The sequence below is a fragment of the Ochlerotatus camptorhynchus genome, unplaced genomic scaffold (assembly GCF_037179485.1).
Source record: "Ochlerotatus camptorhynchus isolate MF236.1 unplaced genomic scaffold, CSIRO-AGI_Acam_v1.1 ptg000064l, whole genome shotgun sequence".
Lineage (NCBI taxonomy): Eukaryota > Metazoa > Arthropoda > Insecta > Diptera > Culicidae > Ochlerotatus > Ochlerotatus camptorhynchus.
Window position 1 is genome coordinate 3,130,328 of NW_027040554.1, and position 19,392 is coordinate 3,149,719.

Sequence of the window (19,392 nt, forward strand, 5' to 3'; positions counted from 1 at the left end):
ATCTTCGTGAACAGCAGGTGTCATTCGAACAACACGGAGTCAACAATGTGATTCGAACGTTTGGCTTACTTTGGGACCCGTCAAACGATCAATTGAGGTTCCACATAGAGCCAGCTGACCATTCGCAACCGGTAACGAAACGTTTCATTCTCTCTGAGATCGCCAAAATCTTCGATCCAATGGGTCTCTTGGCACCGGTGGTGGTTGTTGCTAAGCTTCTTATTCGGCAGCTGTGGAGGGCAAAAATGTCGTGGGATGAAGAATTACCAACGGAACTGTTGGAGGCATGGAAACGATTTCGTGCTGGTCTGCAAGCATTGACGGATTTGAAGCTCGAACGCCTGGTAGTTTCGCCTCGGAGGATTGCAGTCGAAATACACGCCTTCTCTGATGCAACTTTGGGAGCCTTCGGAACGTGTGTTTACCTTCGAAGCATTCATGAAGACAATACGGTGGAAGTAAACTTTCTGGTCAGCAAATCTCGGGTAGCATCCAAGGGTACTATTCCTAGACTGGAACTGTGTGGCTTTCAGCTCATGGCAAGGTTGGTTACGCAAGTGGCAACGGCACTCAAGATGGATTTTCGACGAAAGATGATGTGGTCAGATTCACAAATAGACTTGTGCTGGGTACGAAAGGCTCCACACCTGCTGAGTACCTACGTTGGCAACAGAGTGGCTGAAGTACAAGAACTTACGTCTTCCTACGAATACGGTTATGTTAGGTCGAGCGATAATCCAGCAGATCTAGTGTCACGAGGTCTCGATGCGAAGGCACTAGTTCAGAGTCAAGTTTGGTGGCACGGGCCAGAGTACCTACGGCAAAATCAGTACGCAGAAGAGGTTCCGGAAGAAGTGAAGGATCTACCAGAAATGCGGGTTGCGATGTTGGCAAGTTTGTCCATGACCGACATGCCTGTACTTACGAAGTTTAGTTCCTTCAGACAGCTGCAGCGTGTGATGTCTTACGTTATCCGTTTCTACAATAAGGCGAGGAAACTCAGGATGGTAGGTGATGATTCGAAATATGTTACAGTCAAGGAGATGAGATTGGCCATCGTCAGAATGGTTCAACAGCAGCAGTTAAGCGAAGAAATACAGCAGATCGACAAGTGTCAGAAAAACGAACAACAGGGAAGATATGTAGGAAGACTACGAAGCCTGAATCCGTGGATGGATGAAAATGGAATCTTGCGGGTTAACGGAAGAATCAAGTATGCCAACGTGTGCTACGATCAGAAGCACCCTTCTATCCTTCCTGCTGAGCATCCAGTGACAAAGTTATTGATACAAGCTATTCACAACGAGAACCTTCACGTTGGTCCAAGTGGTACCCTCTCGATTATCAGGCAGCGTTTCTGGATTATCAACGGTCGGAACGCTATCCGACAACAACTCCGGAAGTGTATAGTGTGTTTCAAGGTCAAGATCTACATGGGAAACTTACCAAACTACAGGGTGACCCAGGAACACCTTTTTCAGCGTACGGGGATAGATTTTGCGGGACCTATTTACGTTCGCAAGGGACACCCAAGGAAGCCAGTCTACGAAAAAGGATACGTGGCATTGTTTATATGCATGGCGACAAAGTGCATCCATATCGAACTTGTGTCAAACCTTACGACAAGTGCCTTCATAGCAGCTCTGCATAGGTTCGTTGGTCGTCGCGGGCTTCCATCCGACATCTTTAGCGACAACGCCACTAATTTTGCCGGCGCAAGCTCAGAACTGCATGAACTTCACGTACTTCTGCGTCAACAACAGACAATCCAAGCCATCGAGGAATTCAGAATGCCACACGTAGGAGGTTTATGGGAGGCTAGTGTTAAATCAACAAAATACTTCCTGAAGCGCACAGCAGAAGAAGCTAAACTAACCGAAGAAGAGTGGCATACGTTGCTGGTTCAGATTGAAGGCTTGCTAAACTCACGCCCTCTGATAGCACAGTCTTCCGATCCAAGCGACTACAACTTGATTACACCGGGCCATCTGCTGATTGGTCGTGCTATCAACGCAATTCCTGAACCAAGCTACGATCACCTCAAACCGGGAACACTCTCTAGATGGCAGCACATTCAGAAAACGCGAACGGATTTTTGGAAGCGTTGGTCAGTTGACTATTTGGCAGAGTTGCAGCAGAGACAGAAGTGGAGCAAGCATCATACCGAGGTCAAAGTTGGTGATCTTGTGCTAATGAAGGAGGATAATATCCCACCAGCTCAATGGAAACTTGGAAGGGTGGTCTATACCCATCCAGGTAAGGACAAGGTAACACGAGTGGTATCGGTGCGAACCACGGCAGGAGTGTTCAAGCGTTCGACGGCGAAAGTAGCGATACTTCCGTTGGATGATGAAGAGAAGCAGCTTGTAGCTGATTGAATTTCCAAGAAATCCAATGGCGGGGAGAATGTTCCGTCATACCGATGGATTTTGCAACGCAGTGAAGAAATGTATAACACTGAACTAAATTTATAGTAATTTTTCTTTTGCTCTTTTTTTTAGCTTCCGTTTTTGATTTCCTTCGTACACATCTCTTTGTACTTTTCTAAAATCATCCAGAATAAACAAAACGTTCAAGTACAGTCCACGCGTTTTTACTACGTCTCGACAATCTCAAAACTGTTTTAATTTTAATTTTAATTTTTTTAAGAATTGCTCATCGACATATATTTTGAACATTTTCCTATGTCCTAAATATATTTATTTTATGTACACATGGCCATATTTCAAAACCAGAAATTTAAAAAATTACAAATAAAAGTCCTTGAATTTAATGCTGGTACCGATGTCTGATATTAATTGATGATTTATTATAGATGATCTTAAAAAATCTATTTACATGGAATTATCTAACCCTAAGAATCTATCTAACATGAGCATTATCTTAATTTTGAGATCTTTAATATTCTTATGAGATCTGGACAATATATAATTTCATTACAAAAAACTTCAACAAACGATCATTGCTTGTTCAAAATCAGTATGCTTTTAAGGCTCTCCCCCAAGCGCTGTTATGAAATAAATACAACAAATTTTAACGTTTCACCATTAGATTAATAATAAGGTTCACCATAATAGGTTGTATTATTGGACGAAGTGGAAATGTATTCAACAGGAAAAAATAGCCTTGACACCTTTTGATTGAATGGCAGCTCCAGATTTTCTATTTAACCGTAGTCAACAAAACAAAAAAAAAGCCCCCTACAGAAAATTTTTCTAGCCACCCCAATGAGAGTCGGAGTCTTAGCGAAGTCGTCTAATTTATGGCAAAATATGGCTTGTATTTCTGCGAATACAACGTATATTCGTTATAAGTCACGTAAGAACGTAGATTGATACATTTATTTTTCGAGCAGTTTTAAGACGACCGCCACTAGCGATTCCATGAAAATGAAGCAATAAATTCCAGATTTTACTCAAGCTAGCCATAAATAAAACCGTTCTTTCTCGACGATCTACTTACAAGAATTTTCGTTTTCGAAATATTGTTCTACCGTATAGTTCGAGTGGCAGCAAACGTCATTTTAAACTGCTCGAATGATGTGATCAGGGTTGCTTCCACTCACTTGCTATAAAAAATATTTTTTTTCGGAATTATGCAATCATTAGATGATATAATGATATGTTGTTCTTGTAAGTAACAAGAATTGGGTGTAAAGTACGTGTTTGATTCATAAAACCTGTCAATTTCGCTTTCAGGGCGTCACAATCAGCGATCTTATGATTCGTGAGCGTTCACTCAGAGTGAGCGCTCACGATTCGTAAAATCGATTATTGTGACGCACTTAAAGCCTTATTGACAGATTTGATGTGTCAAGCACGTACTTTACGATCTCTTCTTGTAGTTTACAAACACTTATTATCATTATACCATCTCATGATTTCATAATTCCTAAAAACATTTTTTTATAGCAAGTGAGTGGAAGTAACCCTGGATGTGATCCATTCTTATTTTTCAATAAATCGTCAACTTACCGGGTGATATCACAATCGCTGGAGGTGATGCAATCCTCGGCGTACTGCTTGGCCAGAACCATCGGCGGCCGGCAAACACTGGCACTGCCCAGCGTCGAGATGTCGCACACCAGACCGGACTCGCAGTCGGAATCCCGTAGGCAGATTTCGCCGTACTTGCGCCCCAGTGGGAAAACACAATGTCCAACGACTGAAATAGGCGAAACTTGATAGATCAGAAGCAAAAAGAAGAAAGAAAAAGAACAAACACAGGGGAAAAAAACGAGGTGGTAGAAAATTCGATTAGTGCAATCAATCGCTACGGTGGCTGCTGCTGGTGATGCTATTATGCTTATGTTTTTTTTTAACTCCACTATCCTACGCCTATACAAACGGTTTCGAGGAATGAGGATGTGTTGTATGTACCTTTATTCTATTTGAATGACAACATCGAGATGATGGGACTGTTTGGTTGTGAGTGTTGGTCGTATGTGGTGGAGCGAATAGATGAGATGATTCACACTGATTTTCCACTACGGACTACGGACACTAAGAAAAGAAACCATCGAATAGCTTAGATCGCCACCAACCATCCAGATTACGCAACGTAACGGTTTGCCATAAATTATCGAAAAACACGCAGATGCTTTTACACTACCGTTCTTAGGATAACGCAGAGGCATGGGTTGTGAGCAATGGGCTAATGGAGTCTTGCTTATGGAGTGTTTGTTTTGAAAAAGGTCATTTTACTCCCTCCGGTGGAAATATTTAAGTAGTTCCATACATCACTTTCTGAGCGAGCCTTTTCTCCTGCGCTATACATTTTTATCAGTAAATATTTTTTTCAAGGATTTCCTCTCAAAGGGTAAGGTATACACTTCGCTTTTAATGTTTTTTACAGGCTCATGGTAACGAAACTTCTTCTTTGGATATTTAAACTGAAACGTTACGCCTACCATCAACTTATGACAGACATGATTGTCGCACCATTGTACTCATTTAATCTAGTCTGCTGATTGCAGTACTGGATTAAAGGTAAACAACCATAGTGGTAACTCTAAGACCAGAAGGTCCCGAAGAAACGTGCTCAGCTTTTTGGGTCAGCTCTGGTACTCTCTTCGGTCTCAAGCTAATCGATGCACCCCTCGAAACATAGGAAAATACATGAACCCCTCACTTAATCTGTGAAACTTTCATAGCGAATCAAAACAAACATTTTGTAGTAGTAGAATTTCGACTAGAATGGGGTACGTTAATCGATGTACCTTGGGACCGATTGGCTAGTCAAGTAGTGAGTCAATATAAAATTGTTAGTTTCCACCGGTTGGTTGTACCATAGAGGTAACTCTAAGACTAGTAGGTCCCGAAGAAACATGCTCAACTTTTTGGCTCAGCTCTGGTACTATCTTCGGTCCCAAGCTAATCGATTCACCTCTCGCAACATGGGAAAATCCAATAACCCCTCATTTTATCTGTCAAACTTTCATAGCGAATCAAAACAAACATTGTTTAGTAGTAGAATTTAGACTAGAATGGGGTACGTTAATCGTTTGCTTGGGACCAATAGGCTAGTCAAGTAGTTACCCAATTTAAAATGGTTAGTTTCGTATTGATTGTTGGTTGTACTGCTATTAACTAGTACATCAAATTGTACTTTTTGGGGTACTAGATTAAATAAGTACTACCAACCGGTTGAAACTAACGATTTTAAATTGGCTCACTACTTGACAAGCCTATTGGTCCCAAGAACATCTATTAGCGTACCACATTCTAGTCTACATTCTAGTACTATAACGTTTGTTTTGATTTGCTATGAAAGTTTGGCAGATAAAATGAGTGAGGGGTTCGTGGATTTTCCTATGTTTCGAGGGGTGCATCGTTTAACTTGGGACCGAAGATAGTACCAGAGCTGAGCCACAAAATTGAGTACGTTTCTGCGGGACCTTCTGGTCTTAGAGTTACCTCTATGGTACCACGGTACTGCTTTGTATGTCTTTTGATGGTATAAAATCGTTAGTTTCATTCAGGTTGGTACAACGGTACTACAATCATGTTGTTCGATGGGATTACCGACTGAACATATCCAGATAACGAGTAAAAAGTTGGTATTATTTCTGGAAAAATGTTTTGAAAATCGATCGTCTCATAGTCAGCCGAGATACACAACAAGAACATATCACACAGAACACTATAACAAAGTTGATGCAAGTGTGATTGATTTGCTTCAATCATCAAGACAAGGTTCTGTGCGCCTTCCTGTATGTATCCTGACCCAGTGTTCTATTAAGAGTACCTCTATTATATAGCCATAAAACAATACAGTTTAAGTCAGTGCATGGAAGGGTATATGATTGATTGGAGGTGGATGAGAAAAGACCAGACACACCAATGAATGTGACATGCACTGTTCATACATAATAGACATAATTGAGGTGTCATATTCGTATCCTCGTGGCGGGCGTGTTTGACGCTAAACACGCTGTTTGACATGCCGTGCTCAGTCAGACGACCCGTTGTTTTTCACTCTATATTGCGTTGTGTGCTGATGGCTCGGGGGTTAATGATTAGCCTTTGGGTTAGGTTCAATGTGTTGGTATTTAAATTGAATTATAGTTTATAACAACATCTAATTTGTATCTGCACTACAATTAAATGAATCAAGAGATTATTTAATACTTAAGTATTGTTGATGATCTAATCATTGGCATTTTGAAAGGTTCAGAGCCCGTACAGAATTTGGTAGGCATCTTGAACAATTGTTTCATTTGTTAAAGGATCTATGACTTAAACAAAATCAGGACTATAGATTTAAAAACTAAACTCTTTACCTACATGTATCATGTAGACGAATACACGTGGTAGACATTCGTTTACCCGCACCCTACTTTTTTTTTTTTATATTTCTCAAAATTAAAACATAATCCATCGCTCATTTTCGATCTCATTTATTTTCGTCAAGTTTTTAGATGAAAATTCAAGTTCTTTTTTGACTGATTCGCGTTGGAGCGTGGTCGAAAACGGACGTGTTTCGCGGAGCTCTGTTTATTTTGATTATTTTATTTTTCAAATAATTGTTTGCGGTCAGTACTCTCGATCAAGGGGGGTGACTCTAACTACCATGCAGGAACAAATGTTTTTTGCTCTGGTTAGCTGCACGCAAGCTGAGTAGATAGAAAGAAGATTGATGATGATTCTGAAGATTTCCTGCAAAAAGATGATGCGCGATGAAAGTAGATGCGAGAAATGAAAGAAAATTTTTCGAAGATTTATTCGAGATGAGAGATTTGTTGAGCGTCTTAAATTAAGATTTAGATGTGTCACCCCCTCGCTCTCGATCGCCGTTTACTCTTTGAACAATAGATATGACGAGATAATCGGTTCTCTTCATTAAACGGTGGTAGAAATCTATATACGTATGTGATTTTTTGCAATTGCTAGATGCTGAAATGCCCTGATGTCGTTCGATGTGTGACATATCCGTGCATGTTCCGTTGCATAGTGCAGAGTTTCCGTCTTCTATCCTTTTTAATGGAGACGGTAAAGTTCAGTCCAGTGAATGGGTGTAGAATAGCTTCAAATCGGAATTAATGCGTAGTCATCGAAGCTTATTATTAGAAGCCACATGGACATTCGATTTTGTGATTATTGTGCGGTTTGTTAGTTATGATGTTGAGCAAGATTTTTTTGACTTGCTACTTGAACCCGAGGGAAGTGATGCGTGTCTGAGTTATGCGTTAACTTTCCGTTATTTTTTTCTCTTGTGAGAGTTTTGATTGTTCGACTTAGAAAGAAAGCACATTCCGAGTGCCCGGTGGACAACGGTGTTTTCGTTGAAGGAAGTATGACTATGTAATTACAGGTAATTGCTATTAGATATTTTTGCAGACAGTGACCGATGGTGGACTTGAAGATCTAGTGGAGGTGCCGGGCAAAAGTGTTATATCCTAGACAAATGTGAAGTTCTAAATTGGTGATTGTCGTCGTCGTAGTCGCCGTTGGCAGTACCGTTCATATATTTAAAATTAACCAGCAACCGCTGAAACTATATGAATTACCGCGTATCTCTGTTGTTCATTACATGGTTTTGAGATGCTCTATGACCCTGGAGGGATCGTTTTTGCTTACCGAGCAGAAAATCATGGGTTTAATCTCAAGCTCTCCCACAACAGAATAAACCGCCATCGCCGGGTTTCGAGAGCATAAAGCGCCGTAATAACTAAAAGTTGAAATGTTTAAATCACTATCGCATTGGAACTTTTCCTTAGCTCTCAATAAACCATAAACTTTAAAATGCATACACACTAAATCCAATCTACGAAGTATTCCGTAACAACAGAGTTTGATACCAAAAACGAACCCCTCTGCAAACCCTACCCCATACATCCAGAATCGCATTGCACAAATGTTCTAGGCTCGGTGGTTTCGGGTTTCGCAACCACACAAATATTGAAATTCAATCGAGAAATTGTTCGTGTTAATTATAATGTCACATCAAATGGTTGGTCACTTTGCACAGTGTGCCAAAAATACAGATGGACACACCTGGGCACTTTCATTGGCACCCATGGTTGGAAATTTTCATGATATTTAAATTTACTGACTGTACTGACAAGTGTCAAAATGTTAATTATTTCTGTTGATACAATCCAATTTTTGATTTCATAACTTCAACCGTGAATTTCCCGGCGAAGTTCTGCCATGGATTCCTCACAGCGCACATATTTTCAAAACATTAGGGTGAGCGAGGTCATCAAGGCAATGACCGTTGCCAAGTACAACTGTAATCTGGGGGTCATACTGGAATTCTTCCGGATGTTGCTGGAGTCACTACCGACTTCGAGATCGGAGAACCTCCACTCAAGACGATCGAACTGTTCGAGGATCTGGTGCGGAAGGCTTTTTTTTTTTGTTTTAGAACAGTTTGATCGAAGCTGAGTGGCATCGTACCGGAAGCTGATTGAAAAGATGACCATGAAGGGACTTTTACTGGTCATAATGCCGATTCGGAATGTGAGAGCGAGACCCTAAAGAAGAAAATGAAGAGAACGTTGAAGACGTAGATCGATTTGGGGCGGGGAGATTCGTGATGGAGTTGAAATCACAGCTGAAGGAGGTTAAGAGGAATTGTAAGATGTTGATTGGCCAGTTATTGGGCTTGACATCGGTGAGTTGATTGAAGGATAGGTTTAGCTCTCAGACACGACCCTGGTAACCCAGCGCTTGAAATAAAATATTTTTAGGCTTTGCGGAGAAGAAGTCCCGGCGAAGCGTAAAGTGACCGGTGTTTTCCATGGTGCCCAGCGATTGGAGCAGTTCGGTAAGCATTTCAACATCGCGATGTTTGCAATAATCCTCGTAGAGCTGATTAAACGCAGCTTTTCGAACTCTATGAGGTACTAATTGATTATAGAATCCGAGCCGTACAGAAGGTCGTAAGGGGATCGGTGTCCATAGAAAGGCTGGGTGTAGTAGTTTTATCAGTGTTGATTCCGTAACGCTTCACCACTTCGTTGATCAACCAACCGACATTCACTTCCTTGATTCGTTCCTCATCGTAACTGACATCGATTAATTCGCCTTCGATGATCACTCGGACCATGTTTAGAGGTAGAATCTTCACCGGTGTTTGCTTTATTACAATCGACAGCGCCCCAGATTTTCGTCAGATGCATCATACTTCTCTCCATTTGTCCGATCGTTAGACTATCTTAAACCCCACCTCCAAGTCTGATTCCGGTTGAAACTCCCACTAGAACGCTGGCGACGTATCTTTGACTGAGTCGATGGCTTTCGGGAGATACTTCTTCCGGAAGTGTTCATCAGAATCTGAAGAGCATCTGGACCAGTTTCCTCTGATCATACACGAGTCCTCATCATACTCTAATCCAGTAGAAGTTATTGTCCCGTCGGAAATTGGGAGTGCCTCCCCCGGAGAACGTTCGCGTTCGAAGCTTGGATTCGGTGGCAGAGGCCGTTGGTTAGTAGGTTCAGTGTAGTCCTTTTCCGATAGAATTTGGGAGCAACGAACCGAGAGTCACGACAGTTAGGATCCGAGATAGGATTCCACTGCTTGTTGTTTTGTTTTTCAAAACATAACATGTGAACTGCCAAGTTAACCGGGTTGCCAAACATACCATTAAACAAACAAAAAAATCAGTCTGATATTCTTTGCTGGGTGGTATCGTAATCACAAAAATATTGAAATTCAATCGGGAATTTTTTCGTGTTTATTATAATACAATACAATACAATTATACAATAAAGATGCAAAAGACAAAAATGATCACCACAAATTCAAATATTTATTCGAATATTTTTGAAACTCTCAAAGAATAAATAAACACATATTAGCTATGTTTTTGCAAAGTTGGTTTATTCAACGTCCTCTCCTAGGCTAAATGCCCGCACCTTGGACTTAACGCCACCCATCATATCCTGTGCAACACTTGCGCCATTTTTCTTACACACTTTCATTCACTCTTTCTTCAAATCCTTGTCGTTTTTGAAGACCTTCCCTGTTTTCCGGAGCTTGCCTTTCATAATCGCCCAGAATTTTTCTATTGGGCGAAGTTCTGGCGAGTTTGGCGGATTTGCCTTCTTCGGCACAAATACAACATCATTTTCTTAGTACCACTCCATCATCGGTTTCACGTTCTGGCACGATGCCAAATCCGACCAAAACAGAGTGTCACCTTCGGACGAAGGACTGCAGGTGCTTCTGGAGGCATTCTTCTTAATATATTTGACCGTTGATGGTGCCGGTCGTTGCTTAATTTGCCGCAGCGACAGATCGCCTGCCACACTAAGTACTTCTTGGCAAATTTGTCGGCCTTCTCCTTCTGGAACTTCTTTGGAACATCCAGGTGGGACTTGCCGACGAAAAACTCCAGACCAGGGTTTGCTTGGCGTCCACTTTAATGTACGTCTCGTCGTCCATTACAATGCATTTCGGCTGCATCAACCACTCGCAGTACAGCTTCCTGGCGCGGGATTTGGCCACCGTATTCTGTTTATCGGTTCCGTTAGGCAGCTTCCTTACCTTGAAGACGTGAAGTCCGGCCCGATTCATTGTCTGCTGGACGAACCAGATGGAAGAATTGACCTTCTTGGCCACGTCCCGAATCGAACGGTTCGGATTACGCTTGAAGTAATCTCTCACCTTCCTTGCGTTCACGGGGTTGGTCGTCTTCGCTTTTCTTCCACTGCCAGCTCGCCGCTGGATCGTCTAGGAGATCCTTAAATGATTTTACCACACGGGACATGTCAAACTGTTTCGCGATCCACCGCACGACCGCTTCCATAATTTTTTGTCGAAGCACTTCTTGCTTGAAAGCCATCGCGATAATCACTAGACAGATTGTGACGAGATTTTGCACATTTAAACATTGGAATCTAAATTAGTTTTACTGAAAATTTATACACAAAAGAAAATGTTGCATTTTTTTCCAGTAGGGTTAACTACCCCATTTCCGGCACATTAAGCACAAGCTGCACTTAGTCTTTCTTAATCAAGCGCAGTTTAGCACCAAACGGAATGTTATTATTACTGATGGCTTCCAAATTTATTTACCTTTCCGTACGTACCAAAAGATATGATAAAGAGAAACCAATCGTTGAGATATTGTCAAAAGTCTAACACTGCTTCTTGACGCCAAACTCGGCCTACGGATTCTAAACTCGGCCTAACGCATTGAAACGCCATTGAAACGCCATTGAAACGCCAATGAATTCACTTCGGCCTATCGGATGAAGATAAAAATTGATTCGGTCGGAGCGCTTCTTTTGTTTTTGGGAATAATGGGTGCAAACATTCATATCACGCGTCCTCATTGGCTTCGTTCGGAAGCTTATTAACTAAAGTATCGTTCCAAACGCATAATTGACTTGTTGACTCTGAAATCATGGATTTATTTGAAGTTTTCTGCTCGATAGGCCCAAAATGGGCGATTAAACCGAAGTAGTTCTCTACCCTACAATCTTTACAAGCTGTGATGTTTTCAGTGTTTAAGAAATGAACCGTCGATCAAGTTTTGGGTTTTCGCTCAATACACCTATGCGACTAGACTACCATGCGTTGTGATTACGTTACAGTCGCTATACATCGATGGAGACGCATGGTAGTCTAGTCGCATAGGAATATTGAGTGAAAACCTAAAACTTGACAACTTCAAAAAATATAACTCAAAAGCGAAAAAAAACACACTGCTGATTTTATTCCAAACGAACTTTGTTTTAAATAAAGGATCACATTAGCATTTTTTGAGATTATAAATCACGTTGTCATTAGTTTACATATATTTTTGCTGTGTAGCAAATTAACAATATTTCAACAATTAGTTACTCTTCATGAAATCTTACGGTACGTACGGAAAGGTAAATACATTTAGAAGTCATCTGCAGCGAAAAAAATCCATTTTGTGAAAAAAAAATCCGCTCGAAAAATAGAGGTAAAGCTCGGGTTATGCTTAGTAGGCCCAAAATTAGATATACCGTGCGGGACCGAAATCCGTACAGCACCGAAATCCGTACACCCTGTTGAATTTGTTTATTTGTATGCATCATAACAATGTAAATATTATACATGAATACATATTCATGTTCATTCATGCATCAGCTTGATGTTTACTTCAACAATTAAGCAGTATAACATACAATTAAAATAAGAAAAATAAAAACCTTATCACGTGTCGGGCATTTCTGTCAATCGGTGGCGTTCTTAACGATTTTCTAAGAAAATGTCTCGGATTTACTTCCAGTTGTTAAGCGTATTTAAGTGATTTTTTCAAGTAGTTTCCTGAAGGTCGATCGGAAAGGTAAGTGTTTATCGTTTTATATCTCAATTCTAAGCAATGAATCGTTCATATGGTATTTATTTATCAAAATTAGTACTGTACGGATTTCGATCCATATATAACAGCTGATTCAAAATCCGTACACTTGTGCATCACTAATGACGATTCTACTTTATCCAATGTTTTTCAGCAGATCATGGAAACTAAATACACGCCGGAGAATTTGGAGAAGACTGTGGCAATGATTACCGAGAAGCATCTAGGGATTTTGCCGTTCAATTCACCACCATAAGAGATGCCGTATTGAATCGCTACTCTCTTATTTTATTCGTATTGTAAACGTTATATTATTAATATCTTTTAATGAAGAGCGTCAAGAACCTGCCGAAAAGTAAAACAACGCAGCTCCCCTACAGGATATCACCAACACGCATATACAAATTAGGGACCATGCATAAATGACGTAGCATTTGAGGGGGGAGGTGAGGGTTTCAGAATTTGTGACCGGCCATGTATTGGATATAGCCAAATACGCTACGAGGGGGGGGGAGGAGTATAAAATTGATCCAAAATATGCTACGTCATTTTTGGATGCTCCCTTACAGAGAGCAGACAGAAATGTGCCAGAGAGCATTCCCAGCTACCAGCGAGGAATGACCGGAAATACACATGAAAGTAGTGCGGGCGAAAATTGATAAAGAGAACGCAAAGAAACAAAGGATTGAGGAACGACAAAAGAAAAAGGTTGAGCGAGAGAGGAAGAGGAGGAAGAAAAGGAAGAAGAGCAAAGAAAGTTCCCTAATAAACGAATACCATGAACGAACTTTATCCCGGATGGGTAAACTTTCCCACAAATGGTTTGGATGATACCCCGAACACGTCGTTAAGCTCTCTATTATGGTTATTTTTATTAGGGTTGGAAGCAAGAAAGCATTATAACTTGAAAAGGCAATGGTAACAATGGAGAAGAAGCAGAAGAAAGCTGTGGAAAAGAAGCAATGAAAGATCTGTATTTTTATGATTATTACTCTCTTGACGTATTAAATTAAATTAAGTTATAGTCGTTATTTTACCAATTTTAATTTTCATGCACAAAACGGAAAACTAATTCTTGATGTCAGTTCATTGTCTTTTTTTGTTGGTTTCTAAGATGGTGGTATTTTTCTTTTACTTATCCGCCATTATAGGGCTACCATCTTAGGAACCGGTTAATTTATCGCTTGATGCCAGTGGGTTTGTGGAGTTCCAAAGTATGGCGCATCTTGCACGTTATCACATGTCAAATTTCAAAAACCTCGAAGTTTTGATCGGAGGAAAGTAAGAATATTTAACCCAAAGCACTGGTAAAGAATAAAATTTGGAAGAAATTAATCCTTTAACATGATATTAGTTAGCATGAAAATCCAGCACAGTTACCTTCTTAAATAAAAAGAATTCAGTTACCTCTCCTTTGAATCGATTGGAGCATCAATTAATCTAACGCTGATATCATTAGTTAAAAATTAAAAGTAAAAAAAATGAACTTGAACCTTTGACGAATGATTCTTATGTAAAATCGTGCACTGAATTCAACAATGTAGTCGAAAAAAAATGTCAGTAGGATAGTTTTTGAGATACAGCTAAAAATGAAAATTCACTTTAAACAAGTTTGATTACTATAATACAAATATCTCCGGTTGTAATGAGATTATATCAATTATTTTAACGCTAAATTAGAGGTAAGAAATTTTTTCGTTCGATCAATTGAACATCAATTGTCAGTGAGATTGATGGTATTGTTGTTAGTTAATAGTTTGTTTTTTTTTTAAGTTTTCCTAAGAAAAATTGAATTTCTGCTAAGTTTTTAAGCAATGTTAATTAAAATGTTTATGGTGGTTCTACCATTACTCTCACGGAAAAATAGTGTAAAACGATCGAAATAAAATTTTATCACGTTTAATTTGGCGTTGAAATAATTAATATCACTTCATTGCAGCCAGAGATATTTGTGTTTTAGTTTTTTTTTTTAATGTGAGATTTCATTTTTTAGCTAGGGGAAGGAGGGGCATAGTGAACAGGCGGGGCATAGTGAGCATCCCGTACTTTGGCTCTGGATCTCCAACTGCATGAAACAAATCAACTGGTAGTAGGATCAATATCATTAAGATATTGATCCTACAGCCAACAAATTTGTTCTGAATGGCCGGAAGTCCAAGCTGGAGCACGCGCGATGCTCACTATGCCCCACCTGTTCACTATGCCTCTCTTACCCCTATATCTTCAAAACTATCCTACCGAGATTTTTTTTGACTATATTTTTGGATTCAGCGCACAATTTTACATGGGAAATGACCATCAGCGTACAAAATTCAAATATGCTGTAAACTAGTGTATTTAAACGAATATAGCTGTTTTGGACTCTTAGCCAAGCAACTACAAAAAAAATACTTTATTCAGGATAGCAACACGTTTTTTTTCATTGATTTGGATCGATTTACATTCATGTACGGATTTTGATTCATTACTGTACGGATTTTGATTCATCCTCAACACAGTGTACGGATTTCGATTCAAAACTGTACGGATTTTGATTCAATCGTAAAACGCTGTACGGATTTTGATTCAAGATATGTGCAATTTAAATCCTTTTTTCTAATAATTGAAGGTAATTTTAAGACCTGGTGTTTACAAATATTGGAAAAATAAAGATAAATGTAAAGGAAAAAGATGTGATACAGAGCATAATGTGATAGCATTATTTAGTATTGACCGTTTATGATTCTCTCGTGCTTAGGTGTACGGATTTCGGTCCCGCACGGTAAGCTCAAGGGGTATTCAACCCGCACACCTTAATCAGTGCCAAGCGTTTTGGCAGAGCTGAAAGATGTGCCAAGCGTTGTGCCAATCATTCCGAAGTAGGCCGAAGTGTATAAATCAAGGTGTCAATATCCCATGAGTTTGGTAACCTTGAAGTTAGACTTTTGTGATTGTGTTTACATTTTCAATTTCTCTACTTCGTGATCATGGTTCGGCAAATAGTAATCTTCATTCTCATTAGAATGAGAGCGGATTGGGCAGTGAAAGAGGAACTGGAAGCAATACAACCTATACGACCCGTCCACAAGAAACGGACGGTGGACGAAATTTTCACCAACTGCCAGTAAAATGCTCCCCGACAATATCAAACCCAGAACTCAAACGGACGAAAGTTAACTCCCAGCCTAGAAACAACATCATCGAAACAGTTCTGATCGACTCAGAACTACGTAACCTCGAAGACATCATCCAAGCCTACCGTATCGCAGATTGTGATGTCTCCTAACATCATCCAATTACATACGTTCAAGCATATCAAGTTCACGATCCTTTGCAGATGTGATACCTTCCACAAGGTACCACCAATCAAAACTAATGGCCAATGTACCACTCAGTGAAAACCATCAAATGTTCCCCCACTTCATATCTGTCATACCTCGGAAATGGTGTACGATCCAGATAAACTTCGCATCTGCAGTTCAACTGTACCCTGTGGCGAGCCCTGTGGTTATTTTTGTGTATTTGCATGCCCATGGGATCTTGCCGAACAGCAAATTAAAGGGTGTCCACGATGAAATTGCCACACTATGAAATTGCTCTAACTTGTTAACCGTCGTGTCTTGCGCATTCATCACGAGAACAAGGATCTCTCGCATCGTTCCATCGCTAAAACGTTGGGAATCGCGAATTCCACGGTGTCGCGAGTGATTAAGCGGTTCGAGGAACGGTTGACCACCGATCGGAAGCCCAGAAGTGAAGGAAAAAGTATTCCGTACAACACCAAAAATCACAACCGCGTAGTTGGGGCCTTCAACCGAAATCCGAACGCCTCCGTTAGGGATGTGGCTAAGAAGCTGCACCTAAGCCGAAGTTTTGTCCAGAAGGCCAAAACTAAGGCTGGGCTTCGAACGTTCAAGGTACAAAAGGCCCCTAATCGCGACGAGAAGCAGAACAAGTCCGCCAAAACCCGTGCCAGGAAGTTGTACCTCAACATGCTGACGAAAGTTGAATGCTGCATCATGGACGACGAAACATATGTGAAGGCCGACTTCAAACAGATCCCCGGCAACCTGTTTTTCACGGCCAAGGATAAGTTCAGCGTTCCGGAGCATGTCCGCACTCAGAAGATGTCCAAATTTGCGAAGAAATTCCTGGTTTGGCAAGCCATCTGCACGTGCGGGAAGCGGAGTGCACCTTTCGTGACCCAGGACACGATGAACGGACAGGTGTACATAAAAGAGTGCCTCCAGAAGCGGCTGCTTCCTCTCCTGAAGGCCCACAACGTCCCAACAATCTTCTGGCCGGATTTGGCCTCATGCCACTACTCCAAGGACGTGCTGAAGTGGTATGCGGACAATAAGGTCAATTTCGTGCCGAAAATGTTCAACCCTCCCAACACTCCGGAGCTCCGCCCCATCGAGAAGTACTGGGCGATTATGAAGCAGCACCTTCTTAAACGACCTAAGGTAGTGAAGACAGTCGAGGAACTGAAGAAAGTATGGGTTTACATGCAAAAAACGGTTGATTCACAGGTTGTGCAGAATCTTATGGCCGGGGTTAAGGCCAAAGTGCGGGCATTTGCGTATGGACTGTAAATAAAATACGAGTAAAATGGTGAAATGAAGTTTAATAGTTATTTCTCAATCCCTGAAAATTTGATGGCAATCGGATGAAAACTCGAATTTTGCGAATCAATTTTGTGTGTGGCAATTTCACCGTGGACACCCTTTACTTAGTTACAACCTTGTAAAACAAAACAAAAATCTTCCGAAGCTGGTATAATATTGTCGTAGTTCAAATGATTGTTGTCCATTCAGTTTGGCGATTGAATTTTGCATCGTACCGTCGTATTGGACGATCTTACAGGCATTTGAATAACCGTTGCTGGAGGGAACCCATTTTGGCCATCTTGACTGTCATATGAACCCTCTCGACCGACCATGTGTGGAAGAATTCTGTTGGTTTGAAGCTATTCTGGACAAATCACGAGCCGCTGGAATTTTCGCTATGAATCGGATGAGATAAACTTAGTATCATGATGCAATCAGGTGCAGGCAATACTCACATCATTTTTCATGGAATCCGAACCCAATGAGAAACCCAGTGCAGAAAACAAAGAAGTCAACCTTAGTAACGATTGGCAAAACGTCAACTCTCGACAGTGATGCCGTTTTATTTTATGTTGATTGTATCCCACTTGTCAACGTTTGTCCTAAAGTGCCGAATAGTGTGCCATTCTGTGTTTCGGCACAGTGTGTAGAGAGCTCTACATACCAAATCGAAACAAAATCAACTTTTCAGTGGATACAACATCAGGAAACACTGTGCACTGGTGCCTTGTGGATTTCTTGAAGGAGAACACCCATTTAAATTGCTGTATAAAGGTGTCTCATAACAATAATATCAATCCTGATCAAAAATGATGGGTTAACAATGTAACGAAGATTAATACCTATATACAGGATTCAATAAAAAACAAATTTGTAAAACACATCCATTTCCCTAAACGTTCCTCCCTACGTATTCGGTGCCAAAATGCCATTTATTATTTTACGCTTGCAATGACAAAGTTGAACCTTTCAAATTTTACTACTATTGCCTATTGTCATGGTGTTTTCCTGGAGCAACACGAAGACTGTCCCAACTTTTATTTCGCATTGCTTTTCTTCAAAACTTCTGCTTGCCATATCCCAACCCATATCCGTGATTCAAAGTTGCGCTTATGAGCACTGCTCAACCGACACCGTCGGTTTTGTTTATTTTTTTCTGCGAGGGTGATGTTTATTGTTGTTGCTTCCATTATTTTCCAAGCTATTGTACCGCCAAACATTTACACGATTGGCGTAATGCGGAAAAACTTGTAGGTACCCCAGCAACAACATTTGATAAAATTCTGATGCGACAGACGGACGAATGATGAGGGTGGATGAAATTCTGACACTGCTGTGGTGGTGGTTAGCGGTATGTGCCTACTATAATGTGAAGGATACTGAAAATCGTCCAATCTTGGCGAACAATAACAACAATGGACAGCTGGAAATTACGGTTTACCGCAGCCGACTACACGGATGATATGGAACGTGCCAGCTATTGCGATGATGTGACCAAACATTTCACTTGTTAGCTTACTATGTACTTAATTCTCAATGATTATGTTTGATAAAAATTAAGATTGATGGTAAGCGTTTATTTGCATCAATCATAGGTACGTGATACTAAAGCAGTAATATCCATCTAGTCCCATGATCCCAAATCCCGCTGTTGCATCTTCCCTAGTATCGGATGTTATCTTGCTGTTACCGCAGTGTCCGTCAGTCGTAGAAAAGTGCACTTTAAAAATACTCCCTCAAACTGCTGGTTCAGGGCACTGATGCTATGACAGCTATACTACTGCGAGAAATCCCACAGCAACGTAAGTGAACGGAGCTATAACTTGGGCAGCCTAATGGTGCCACTTTTCTGTGCACGAAGTATATTATAAAGTTAATGGTTTAAAGTGTGATCCTTGAGCGCTGTTGTTGGTGTCGTCTGACTTCTAATGCTGCATGGCAGAACGGGACTCGCTTTATAACCGACAAAAGATAACAAGAAAATATGTTTGCGGGACGTGTTGAACGAGTCGACTGAAATTG

At 40.7% G+C, this 19,392-nt stretch overlaps 1 protein-coding gene across 3 annotated transcripts in view; it reads right to left on the reverse strand.

The window, feature by feature from the left end:
• spab (space blanket) overlaps positions 1 to 19,392 on the reverse strand; it is a 136,836-nt gene that overhangs the window by 24,940 nt on the left and 92,504 nt on the right. For 2 of the 3 annotated variants that reach the window (XM_065216603.1, XM_065216605.1), the window contains exon 4: positions 3,975 to 4,164. In XM_065216603.1, the coding sequence (XP_065072675.1) occupies positions 3,975 to 4,164 (190 nt within the window). Of the gene's footprint in view, positions 1 to 3,974; positions 4,180 to 19,392 lie in introns of all 3 variants that reach the window. The other variant, XM_065216604.1, reaches the window with a different exon arrangement.